General features: G+C 36.5%; 1 protein-coding gene across 2 annotated transcripts; it reads left to right on the top strand.

Moving 5' to 3' along the window:
• Positions 1-7,613: 7,613 nt before the first annotated feature.
• LOC130415219 (uncharacterized) lies at positions 7,614-10,693 on the top strand. Of its 2 annotated transcripts, none has more exons than XM_056740775.1 (2): positions 7,614-7,732; positions 7,901-10,693. In XM_056740775.1, exon 2 carries the CDS (start codon positions 9,419-9,421, stop codon positions 10,679-10,681), a length of 1,263 nt encoding a protein of 420 aa, XP_056596753.1. In that variant the 5' UTR covers positions 7,614-7,732; positions 7,901-9,418; the 3' UTR covers positions 10,682-10,693. The 2 variants fall into 2 exon arrangements, with proteins under 2 accessions (XP_056596753.1, XP_056596745.1); XM_056740767.1 differs by having other exon boundaries at positions 7,636-7,779.
• Positions 10,694-13,216: the final 2,523 nt, after the last annotated feature.

Here is a 13,216-nt window from a genome sequence, read left to right as displayed (position 1 = left end):
TATTGTCACAAAGGTTGTCATGAGTCATGAGCGCAAACTCTTAGGGTTATTTTTATTTGTTATTAGTTTTTTTTCATACTCTATCACATCCAAAATAATAGGAAATATAATCTGACACAAACACTGACACAAATATATTAAAGATCAAAAGGTCTGTTGTAAAGGTCCTTATAAACCATTAGGGGTGTAACGGGATAATGTTTCCTTGTTATATCACAATACAAACATGTATTGAAGGGGTGTGGTGATTTATTTCTACACATCAGTTTAATTTAGTTGACAACATATGATCGGTGACCATATACACCCGCATTCTAAATTTTCTTGTAAGTATTTCTTGATGTATTGTGATCATTTCAGTCCAGTGTCTGTTGAATTTCAACAAATCAAACCTCTGGAGCGACATATGGCATCCAGCAGCAATGTGAAAGACTGACAGCATGACAAGACACATGAAAATTGTGAATTTCCGACAAAATGACGACCGGCAGCGAGAAGCATTATCCTGTGGTGTGGTTGAGAACTCTGTAAGGACCCTTCAAAACAAGGCGTGTGAAGAGATTCGAACATCCCTCATCCAAAACAAACCAGTCTGTGTGAGGACAGATATTCTTCCCAGAATAAAAAAATATATTTAAAGGTCAATTTCAACAGTGCTTGGCTATTTGCAAGGCCAATTGCAGATCTTATTAAACCAAACTGGAAGTGTTATATTCCTGTAGCTCAGTCTCTCCCTCTCTCTATAATTTCATGAAGTTGTCTCACAACTGTCTGGTTCTTCTGAGTTCTTCATGTAACTTCTTTATTATTTTGTATTGAACAATTATTAAAAGTCCAGTGTGTAATTTCTGGAGGATCTATTAACAGAAATGCAATTTAACATCTTCGGTGGAGTATAAAGACCTTACATAATGAAGCGTTATGTTTAATTACATTAGAATGAGCCATTTCTATCTATACAACGCGGGTCCACTAGAATTTAACATGTTGTTTCTACAGTGGCCCTAAAAGGACAAACTGCTGAACAGAACGCGTTCCGTAAATACATGATCTCATTCATTTAAGAAGCGAAAATGTGACGACATCTTAGTTCAGTGTCAGCCAGGGATGAAGGGTGGAGGAGCCATTGGTTGAAATTTGCAACCTAACCATTATTTACTCACACTTATGTAATTGCATCCTTGTATAAATTACTTTGTTAAAAGAGAAAGGTATTTGGAAGAATGTTTCTCATTTTCAGTTCCGGGACATCATTGACTACCATTATAGGAAGAATTAAATGGTAGTTAAAGGTGCCCAAGAATTCTTTGTTTTCCTAAATTCTTCAAAATATCTCATCGTGTTCAACCAAAAAAAAAAAAAATTCCTACATGGTGGATAATGTCACAGAAGTGAAAATTGTTAACATTCTTCAAAATATCTTTTAAGAAGAATTAAGAAAAACATCTGAGCAAAAACTGATACTTAAATGAAACAACACCAAACTGAGACCGAACCGAAAGACCGAAACAGAATAAAATTTAAACGTTCATTTTACCTAAACACATAAAAAGTAAATTCAGAAAAACTGAGAATAATTTTTAAATAGTCTCGTATCTTTTTCAGGGCTGTATAAAGTTTTAACTTAATTTTTTTTCATTTGCACAATTCTGAACATTAAGACAAATGCCATTTTTATTCATTTTCACTCAGAAAGTTCAATTAAACATTAACCTTGAATAAACAAATTTTTGAATTTCAGTTTCATTTTTTACAATAACATAACACACACACTGAATAAATTTCCTACTGGATAATATCCCAGAACTGAAAATTGCTAAAATTCTTCCAAATATCTTTATCTGTGTTCATTTACTGAACCCTAGTTGATAGAGTCTAAACATAAAAAATGTCAGTCCATGATCTAAATCTATTTTTAGAAAGGGAAATAAACATGCTTTATTTTGGATTTGACAAAAAAAAGGACGCAGTTTTTGGGAGATGATAAACTTGTAAAACTGTAAAATAAAATGCACAATCCTGAAGCAATTATACCCAAATGAATGGAGAAGGGATGCCTCTTTACAGAACACAAAATAGTTACTTTATATTAATTTTCGTGTGTCCATTTATGAGGAATATTTAACATTATGGATGTGACAATCCTGAAAATGGCACTTACCTGCAATCAAAAGTGCATCAAAAATAAAACAAATGCTTTACAAATTTGAAGAGAGATCTCACATGGGTATTTAAACCACCAAATGTAAATATCTGTGCTGTTACCATAGTAAAAAGCCGCTGGTAAAAATGTACTTTTTTGTGGTATGGTTGAATTTTCAAGGAATTGCCCATGTGAGAACATATTTTCTTTACTCTGATATTCTTACATCCAAAATAAAGAGCCAAAAAGATGCATATGAAAAAAAAATTAGATCTACATTTGCAGCAATGACAGTAAATAGAGAAAAACGAGATCTATATCGTCGTATTTGTTCTGAGAAAAAGTCCCAAGTGATCTCACAACGTCTCAAACTGTGCTCAGATTTGCAAATATTTTGTCTCAAAACTTTTACTGTTTATTACCGATTGTCTTGTTGATATTTTAAGAAAAACATCTGAGCAAAAGCTGATACTGAAATGAAACAATACCAAGCTGAGAAGACTCATGATCTATGATTAATCTCAACCCTAAAATTAACCCTAAATTATTCCTCTGAGGACACGGAACATGTTTTTTGAGACTGGGGCAAGTTTCCAGGATATTTAAAAGGCTTTTCCTTTTTATTGAATATGAAATGATTATAATGTGTGTCACATTTGTATGGTTTAAAGCTCAGTAATTATCAGAGTTAATATGTGCGTTAATTTTTCTATTAGATATTTTAACTCTATTGAGAGCAGGTGGAGAACTGCAGCACCTGCTTAAGTAATTGAGTGTTGAGAGGAGAGGTGAGACGTCACCACTCAGCACATTAATAAAAATGTACAGAAAAATAGTGGGGAATTTTGTGGATATTTAGTTAATGTTTGATAGCTTTTATGCCATCTTTATTCCATTGTTTATTTAAATTTAGTCAGAAATTAAATTATGGCGAAAATTTGATGGTCGGGCTAGAAATGTTGTATATAATGTATAAATTGACTTTCCCACTGAAAAACTAAAGTAAGGAATTAATCTTCATTTAAAGTAATTGAATTAGTTATTTATGATATACTTGCATTACATACTGTTCTTTCAACTTATCTAAAGTCAAATGACATGAAATGGACATTTCAAACAAAACCTTAAGGTAATGGGAGACCATTCTGAACTCTAACTTTCACAGTTTGTAATGATGTATAATTTGAGCTGTCGGGTGAGAGACAGGCACCCTACAGATTGCAGAAAGAGTTTCATTTAAATTTTCCATGTGAGAAATAGTTCATCCAAAAAATCTGTCATCATTTAACTCAACTCAACTTTATTTATATAGCGCTTTATATATATATAACCAAATGTTTCAAACCTGTATTCATTTCTTTATTCTGATGAACACAGATTAAGATATCTAGAAGAAGGTTTTCAGTTCTGGGACATCATCCACTACCATTGTAGGGTAAATAATTTTTTTCGTTCTGTTGAACACATAATGAGATATTTTTTGGGGAAAAAAAGAGTTTTCAGGCACCTTTGACTACCATTTAATTCTTCATACTAAGATAGTCAACGATGTTCCTGCTTTGTTTATACATATATGTCATATATAATTTATACAGGTATGAAATGACATGAGCGTGAATAAATGATGACAGAATTTTCATTTTTGGATGAACCATCACTTTAAGGTAAAGATTTTAAGTAGTTAGATATGTAATGCAATGACTTATTAGAGAGTGCTACGAAATGAAATATAAAGATGAACGTAATGTAATGTCTACAGGAAACTTTAAATCAAAGGCAGAAATTAGCAACATGATTTTATAATTTATCATCAGGCAACAGTTAATCATGCTACATCTATATCTTTGTACATTTTCTTCACATTGGTCTCAAGTATGTAAGATTTAACTTCCCTTTTAAACACTACATTTGCTCTTAAGCTTTTCTTTAACAGTTATTGAAGACAATCTTTATGACTGCTAAAGGATAGTCATTTTTATTCACCCTAATATTAATCGAAACCGGTTTATGACTTTTTTTCTGTGAAACACAAAAGAAGGTATTTTGAGAAATTTTCATCAGTGGTTTTGTTTTCATACAATGTAGGTCAATGGGGTTCAATATTGTTTGCTTACCAACACTGAACCCAGAAGAAAAGCATACAGGTTTGGAATGCCATAAGGATTAGTAAATAATATGAATTGAACATTTTTGGGCAAACCATCGAAAGGGGGTTGTGTGTGTTTTGAAATCTAATTGAGTATGTAAGGTATGTTCCTAGCTGCAGCTCTGTTGAAACATGCTCTCTTCCACCGCCGCTCGGCTGTCTAATGGAAGTCAATGACTCGCATTAGAAAGGTTCCAGAACAGACGGAGTATCCATGGAAACCTGCGCTGGAAAGCGTGTCCGTTCCAATGCCTGCAGCGATATCTTGTAATCACAGAGCCATTTATTCTGTGCTCCAAGAAAAAAAAACATTGGGTGATGGCGGTAATCACGGCCGTCTGAAGGATCCGCATGCGAACACGCCAGCCTATGCATGACCTGATTCAAATTCCCACTAAATCAAGTCCTTCTGGCCTGTGAGACCATCTCGGCTCTGAAGTGACACACGATGTCATGTGTGCTGTCATGCACGTGTGTTTAAATAAACGGCAACATGGCAGGACAAGCGGAAGGCCGTGAACTCGCTGTGTAAGCAAATCAAATTTATCGGTTTGCAATGAAGATTCAATTTTTTCTAATCGGCTATTCTTTTGGAACAATATAAAATAAGTAGATGTTTACATTTCTTTTCAAAAAGAAAATGTGTGAATGTAAACATTGCCATCACATTGCCATGTTGTGGTAGGTTGCAATAATAGTGATAATAATAACTATTATTATATTTATCAAAAAAAAATTCAAAGTAAGATATACAAACAAATGTAAACATTGACGATCAACATAGTCATATCATTAGTTTTGTATTTGCCTAGTAAGTGTGTGTGTTAAATGGGTCATATGACAGGGCTAAAACAAATATTAGCGATTGTGTTTTGATGTAATGCAATGTGTATACACGATTTAAGGTTCAAAAACTGTATTTTCCATATACCGTGCAAGTTTCTATCTCTTCTTTGCCCCGCCTCTCTGAAACGAGCAGATTTTTAACAAAGCTCATCGCTCTGAAAAGATGGAAAGCTGTGATTGGCCAGTTAACCAGTGCGTAGTGATTGGTCGAATACTGCAAGCGTGTGACGAAAATGTGACACCTCTTACCATATTTGGAACATCAGTCAACTCATACCTCAAACTGACATAGATTTGTGGGGGTGTGGTTACACTAGGCGTTTCAGGCAGGTCTGGGTGAGCATTTGTTTTTATAGAATACATCTTTTGTTCTGACACACTTTAAATTTTGCAATTTTACGTGTCTTATACATGCATGGGCAATTTATAACACACCAAAGACATAGAAAAACACGTATTCGTGCCATATGACACATTTAAAGGAATAGTGGAGAACCAGCCCTGAACCAAAGCCAGGCCAGCACATGCGGCCAACCTACCCTATGGTATTGTTATTATTATGGGCAGAGGGAAAAGAGACAGAAGGGATAGAGGAGAAGTTCATTTTCTTGCACATTTTGCATGTATCTGAATTATTCGTACTAATAATAATACCCTTATTATTAATATTGAAAATAATATAAGTTGTGCTGTTACCTCGTCCTACTCCTCCCCTCATACTGTATAAGAGTGTGTGTGGTAATGCATCATTGTGGCTAGAATCAGGCAAAGAAGATATATGAGTATTAGAGGTTAAGGAGAGATGACCAGTGGGGATTTGTCTCTAGTTGTTTGTTATGATGGGAAGTGGACAGGCTGGACAGGCTTTCCAATGAGACATAGTCTATTAGTACATGTTTCCATGCTACAATGTATGTTATTCCTTGATTTCCAGTTCACAAGGATAGTTTTCTTTGGCGATAGTTAGCGCCACAAGAAGATGACTGTTTGTATTGTTGATTGTGGATAAGTCAGCAAGTAAACAGAGGGAGGGGAACATTGGAATGTGACATCCCATAATGACAGACAGTTATGTAGTGACATTTTCTCACAATGTCTTAATTGGAGTGCACTGCCATGGTGCGGTTATTTGTGTACAATATGGGTTTCTGAGGTAAACATTTTTTTTCATGTGAAGTGATATCTGTGAAGTACTTATAATACTGTATAAGTTGTAAAATGGCATTTTTTTGTCATTATATAAATATTTTTGCATATTTGTGTCCAGAAATTTGCATCAGGGGTAATAGATAAATCTGTTTCCCATCTAGCGAATGGTATGCTTAATGCGTTGTCTGAATGGGATAATAGTTTGGCAAGTAGTTTAAAAAAAAAGACATATTCATAATATCTGCAATGGGAGATGAAAGTTCTTAAATCAAACAATTTATTTTTGACTGTATAGATGATTTGGCATTCCAAGAAACAATTCCCCATGATGCCACATTTCTGGACCAAGTAATTATTATGACAGACGTGTTTAAGTTGTTTCATGCCCTGTTGTATCCATGTGCGTAAATTTAGAGGTTTCTTGTTTACTGTCAAATCCTGGATGTTCCAAATAGGGGAGTATTAAGAAGATGAGAGAGAGTGTTTGTTATTTGGTCAAATTTCCACCAGGCTGTCAGAGCTGCAGCTATCGTTGGTGTTTTGAAACATGGGTGTTTTTTAATTGACTGACTGAAAAGGGTAGATTTGAAATTTGAATATCCTTACAGATGGAAGATCTAGCCATTAATTATCTGACAGGTTAGGATGGAGCCATATCAGTGGCAGCTGCTGATCTTTTAAAGAGGGGAAGCTCATTTTCGGCCTAAATCATAAAAATTGTCCATTTATTTATATGTAAATTCTGCCCTACGTTCCTTTTCAAGAAAATGCTCTGTAACCCTGTCATACCAACTAGGCGTCTTTTCCAGTGACTTTAATTAATGAACAAACGATCTAATATATATATATATATATATATATTTAACTCAACGGGAGGAAATGTCGGAATTATGTTAAACTGAAACAATGAATTTGGTGTGAAATTGTGTGAAATATACGATGAAGGTTGCAGCAGTTTGTCTTTCGACTACACATGCAAAAGCCGCGATGGGACTGAGTTGGAAATGGAGACACAGAGTGATACGCGTCATAATCTGAAGACCACGCCAAAACCAACCGTCTCTTTGCATTGCGAGAAGCTACCGCCTTCTTGTCATTTATGATTTATAAAAAAAAAATGTCTAAAAGCTGATATGTGACAAAGTGTATAGCAAACAAGCTAAAAAAAACAAGAAATACGTTTTTATAAGCTGTCGACCCCAAAAAACGAGCGTTTTAGGACATAAAAGTGGATTAAAAAGAGATGACAGACCCTCCAATCATCACGCAGACGCTCGGAGTCCGGGTCAGCCCACTTCTCCATTCATCCCAGAGACGCTGAGCGTCCGTGGGCGGGACATAATCGCAGCATTATCCAATGACCGTCTTGTTTCTAAGCACTGAAAAAAACTGTTTAAAGCAGCCCCATTGAAGTCAATGGACGCTGGGCTTCAACAGAGTAATGCACTGTACGCTACGGGAATGAATGAGAAGGAAATCGAGTCAGCCGACCTAAGTAGCTGATTCTGAACGAAATTTTTTTCGTTCGAGATGAACGTGTTTAACGCATTTTTAGTCAATAAAATGTTAACATAATAGTACATATATTTGACCATTCTTTTTTTTGACAACTATAGGAGAAGCTGAGCTTCCGGCGGCTAGTTTGTATCCTCTGACACTTGCTTCACATCACATTTGTTCCTGGTCTAAATATTAGTGTATTTTACTATAGTTACCTATCATTGTCGTTGCCGAATTATTTATAACTTTATTTTCTAAATCTATATTAATTGAAGCGTAACGCCGCTAGCATATTAGCGTGTTAGCTTGCCTTCTGTTTACAGTGTGGAATATCATCTCCCCCTATTTGTCTTGTGTGCTAACTGTTTCTCTTTTTAAGCGTATATACTAAGACTCATCAAGCAACCTTGGTAAGTTAGGATTGCACTTCATACCCGGTGAGATATGGCTTCTATTCCTATATTGTTGTTACTTGCACCTCATGTCATATGTTTAGTTTAGCCTTCTCTGTCAGCGGCGAGGGTTTTACATGTGATAAATGCAGGGAAGTAGTTAGGCTGACGGAGAAGATCTTAGAATTAGAGTCTCGCTTCCAATCTATATTTGAGGATAGTAAGAGTGTTAGGACTGTAGAAAACACTTCGGATGCGAGCAATGTTAGCGCACACAGCTCGGTTCCGGTTGAAAATCCCCTGCAGCTGGGAAACTTTGTGACGGTGAGACGGCATAGTCGCAGGACAAAACATCACTCAACCGTTCCGATTAAAGTCTCGAACAGGTTTGCCCCGCTCAGTGACGCACCGACTGAGAAACCTGCTGAAAGTGCCCTAGTGATCGGTGATTCTATTGTCTGGAACGTTAACATAGAGACACCAGCCACCGTAGTCAAATGTTTACCGGGAGCCAGAGCGCCTGATATCAAGTCAAATTTAAATGTGCTGGCTAAGTATAATCGTAAATTCAGTAAGATTATTATTCACGTCGGCACAAATGATGTTAGACTCCGTCAATCGGAGAGCACTAAAGATAATATTAAAGAGGTGTGTGAGCTCGCAAAAACGATGTCAGACACTGTAATATTCTCTGCCCCCCTTACTGCTTAACGTGGTGATGAGATTTATAGCAGATTATCATCACTAAATGGCTGGTTGTCTGAGTGGTGCCTGCAGAATAATATAGGTTTTATAAATAACTGGAAGAGTTTTGAGGGCAGACCTGACCTGTTGAAACGAGATGGTCTCCATCCCTCCTGGGATGGGGTTTCCCTCCTCTCTAGAAATTTGGCACACAGTCTTAATAATGCTAAAGTCTGACTACCTAGGGCCCAGGTCAGGAAAGAAAAAGAATGGCTTAACCAACTGTCTGCTTGCCGTCTTGCGTTACAGAATACACAAAATATACAACATGTAATAATCCCTTTTTACAAACAACATAAAATAGAGACTGTGTCTGTCCCCCGGATTAGCAAACATAAGATATTGCGTAAACCTCTTTAAAGTAATTTAATAAACGTTAAACAAATCAAACATGAACAAAATACAGATAATCAGTTACGACTCGGATTGCTTAATATTAGATCTCTCTCAAATAAAGCACTTTTTGTTAACGATTTGATAACCGATCATAAAATAGACATGCTTTGTTTGACAGAAACATGGCTAAAGCCAGATGATTTTATTACTCTACATGAATCCGTTCCCCATGATTATTACTATAAACACGAGCCTCGTCTAAAAGGTAGAGGGGGAGGTGTCGCTGCACTTTACAAGAATTCTTTTATTACCTCTCAGAAGTGTAATTTTAAATACAATTCTTTTGAAGTCATGGTACTTCACGTATCAACACCTAATACTAAGGACAAAACATTTTTAAAATTTATTCTAGCTATTGTATATAGGCCTCCAGGGCACCACACAGATTTTATTAAAGATTTTGGTGGGTTCTTATCAGAACTAGTACTGGCCGCAGATAGAGTCCTTGTCGTCGGTGACTTTAATATCCATGTAGACAATGATACAGATGCCTTGGGACTGGCTTTCAAAGACACTCTTAACTCCATGGGCATTAGTCAACATGTGTCAGGACCCACTCACCTTCGTAATCATACTTTAGATTTAATACTTTCTTATGGTATAAATGTGGACGATGTTAAAATCGTTCAGCAGAGTGAAGATATTTCGGATCATTATCTGATATTATGTTTGCTTCAATGGCCTACGGCTGCAAATCAAACTCCTTGTTACAAATATGGTAGAACGATTACTTCAACTACCAAAGATGCGTTTCTCGATAATCTGCCTGAATTGTCTAAAATATCTAGCATGAGTAAAAGCGCTGACGATTTTGACACTACTATTGAAAATTGTAACTCTACTTTCTCGGAAATATTAGACACAGTTGCTCCTCTGCGTTTAAAGAAAATTAAAAATAGCAGCCCAACACCGTGGTATAATGAATATATTCATATATATTCTGATTATCAGCATAACAGTGATGAATTTATGAACTACTTCACGAGTAAAATCCAAGATATAAGAGAAAAAATTATAACAATGCAACCTGTCGTGAAATCCGCTGAACAAACTAACTACAGCACCCCTAAGGAGAAATTGCAATTATTTTCTACAGTAGATCACGATGAACTGTCTAAAATCATTAGATCATCTAAATCAACAACATGCATGCTAGACCCTATACCTACAAAACTACTGAAAGAAATGCTCCCAGAAATTATAGATCCTCTTCTTAGTATTATTAATTCATCTCTGACATTAGGACATGTGCCTAAAGCATTTAAGGTGGCTGTTATAAGGCCTCTTTTAAAAAAAACCAAACTCGACCCTAAAGAACTAGGGAATTACAGGCCTATATCGAATGTACAGTATTGTTCAAAATAATAGCAGTACAATGTGACTAACCAGAATAATCAAGGTTTTTAGTATATTTTTTATTGCTACGTGGCAAACAAGTTACCAGTAGGTTCAGTAGATTCTCAGAAAACAAACAAGACCCAGCATTCATGATATGCACGCTCTTAAGGCTGTGCAATTGGGCAATTAGTTGAAAGGGTTGTGTTCAAAAAAATAGCAGTGTCTACCTTTGACTGTACAAACTCAAAACTATTTTGTACAAACATTTTTTTTCTTCTGGGATTTAGCAATCCTGTGAATCACTTAACTAATATTTAGTTGTATGAACACAGTTTTTTAAAACTGCTTGACATCTGTGTGGCATAGAGTCAACCAACTTGTGGCACCTCTCAGCTGTTATTCCACTCCATGATTCTTTAACAACATTCCACAATTCATTCACATTTCTTGGTTTTGCTTCAGAAACAGCATTTTTGATATCACCCCACAAGTTCTCAATTGGATTAAGGTCTGGAGATTGGGCTGGCCACTCCATAACATTAATTTTGTTGGTTTGGAACCAAGACTTTGCCCGTTTACTAGTGTGTTTTGGGTCATTGTCTTGTTGAAACAACCATTTCAAGGGCATGTCCTCTTCAGCATAGGGCAACATGACCTCTTCAAGTATTTTAACATATGCAAACTGATCCATGATCCCTGGTATGTGATAAATAGGCCCAACACCATAGTAGGAGAAACATGCCCATATCATGATGCTTGCACCTCCATGCTTCACTGTCTTCACTGTGTACTGTGGCTTGAATTCAGAGTTTGGGGGTCGTCTCACAAACTGCCTGTGGCCCTTGGACCCAAAAAGAACAATTTTACTCTCATCAGTCCACAAAATGTTCCTCCATTTCTCTTTAGGCCAGTTGATGTGTTCTTTGGCAAATTGTAACCTCTTCTGCACATGCCTTTTTTTTAACAGAGGGACTTTGCGGGGGATTCTTGAAAATAGATTAGCTTCACACAGACGTCTTCTAACTGTCACAGTACTTACAGGTAACTCCAGACTGTCTTTGATCATCCTGGAGGTGATCATTGGCTGAGCCTTTGCCATTCTGGTTATTCTTCTATCCATGTTGATGGTTGTCTTCCGTTTTCTTCCACGTCTCTCTGGTTTTGCTCTCCATTTTAAGGCATTGGAGATCATTTTAGCTGAACAGCCTATCATTTTTTGCACCTCTTTATAGGTTTTCCCATCTCCAATCAACTTTTTAATCAAAGTACGCTGTTCTTCTGAACAATGTCTTGAACGACCCATTTTCCTCAGCTTTCAAATGCATGTTCAACAAGTGTTGGCTTCATCCTTAAATAGGGGCCACCTGATTCACACCTGTTTCTTCACAAAATTGATGACCTCAGTGATTGAATGCCACACTGCTATTTTTTTGAACACACCCCTTTCAACTAATTCAACTAATTGCCCAATTGCACAGCCTTAAGAGCGTGCATATCATGAATGCTGGGTCTCATTTGTTTTCTGAGAATCTACTGAACCTACTGGTAACTTGTTTGCCACGTAGCAATAAAAAATATACTAAAAACCTTGATTATTCTGGTTAGTCACATTGTACTGCTATTATTTTGAACAATACTGTACCTTTTATATCTAAAGTTCTGGAAAAAGTAGTTTCAACTCAATTATGCTCCTTCCTCCAAAGGAATGACATTAATGATGAATTCCAGTCTGGATTTCGAGCATGTCACAGTACAGAGACTGCTTTGATCAGAGTTACAAATGATCTGCTTTTAGCGTCTGACCGTGGCGGTTTTTGGTTATTGGTGCTGCTAGACCTCAGTGCTGCATTTGACACCATTGACCACAGCATACTTCTACATAGACTCGAAAATTACGTCGGCATTAATGGAATAGCATTGAAATGGTTTAAGTCTTATTTATCCGACCGTTTTCAATTTGTAGCAATAAACAATGAGGTGTCCCGCAAATCACAAGTCCAGTACGGTGTACCACAGGGCTCAGTCTTGGGACCCCTGCTCTTCGCATTATACATGCTACCTCTAGGAGATATAATAAAGCGACACGGAATTAGCTTTCACTGTTATGCTGATGATACTCAACTTTATATTTCCTCGATGCCTCGTGAAACCCAGCAGTTTCATCGAATAAAGGATTGCATAGTTGACTTAAAAATGTGGATGAGTAACAATTTTTTACTACTAAACTCGGACAAAACAGAAGTGTTACTTACTGGACCGAAAACTGCTATGCGTAACAACCAAGAATACTGCTTAACGATTGACGGATGCTCCATAAAATCCTCGTCATCAGCTAAAAATCTTGGCGTTGTATTCGACAGTACTCAGTCATTTGAAAGCCATGTCGCCAACACCTGTAAAATTGCATTTTTCCATTTTAAGAATATATCTAAATTACGTCATATGCTGTCACTGTCAGATGCAGAGAAATTAATTCATGCATTCATGACATCAAGACTAGATTACTGTAATGCACTTCTAGGTGGTTGCCCTGCGGGCCTGTTACAAAAACTGCAACTGGTT

Source organism: Triplophysa dalaica, chromosome 3, assembly GCF_015846415.1.
Source record: "Triplophysa dalaica isolate WHDGS20190420 chromosome 3, ASM1584641v1, whole genome shotgun sequence".
In the NCBI taxonomy this organism is placed as follows: Eukaryota; Metazoa; Chordata; class Actinopteri; order Cypriniformes; family Nemacheilidae; genus Triplophysa; species Triplophysa dalaica.
Note: the sequence above shows the minus strand (reverse complement) of the source record. Positions and strands in the feature narration are given on the sequence as shown.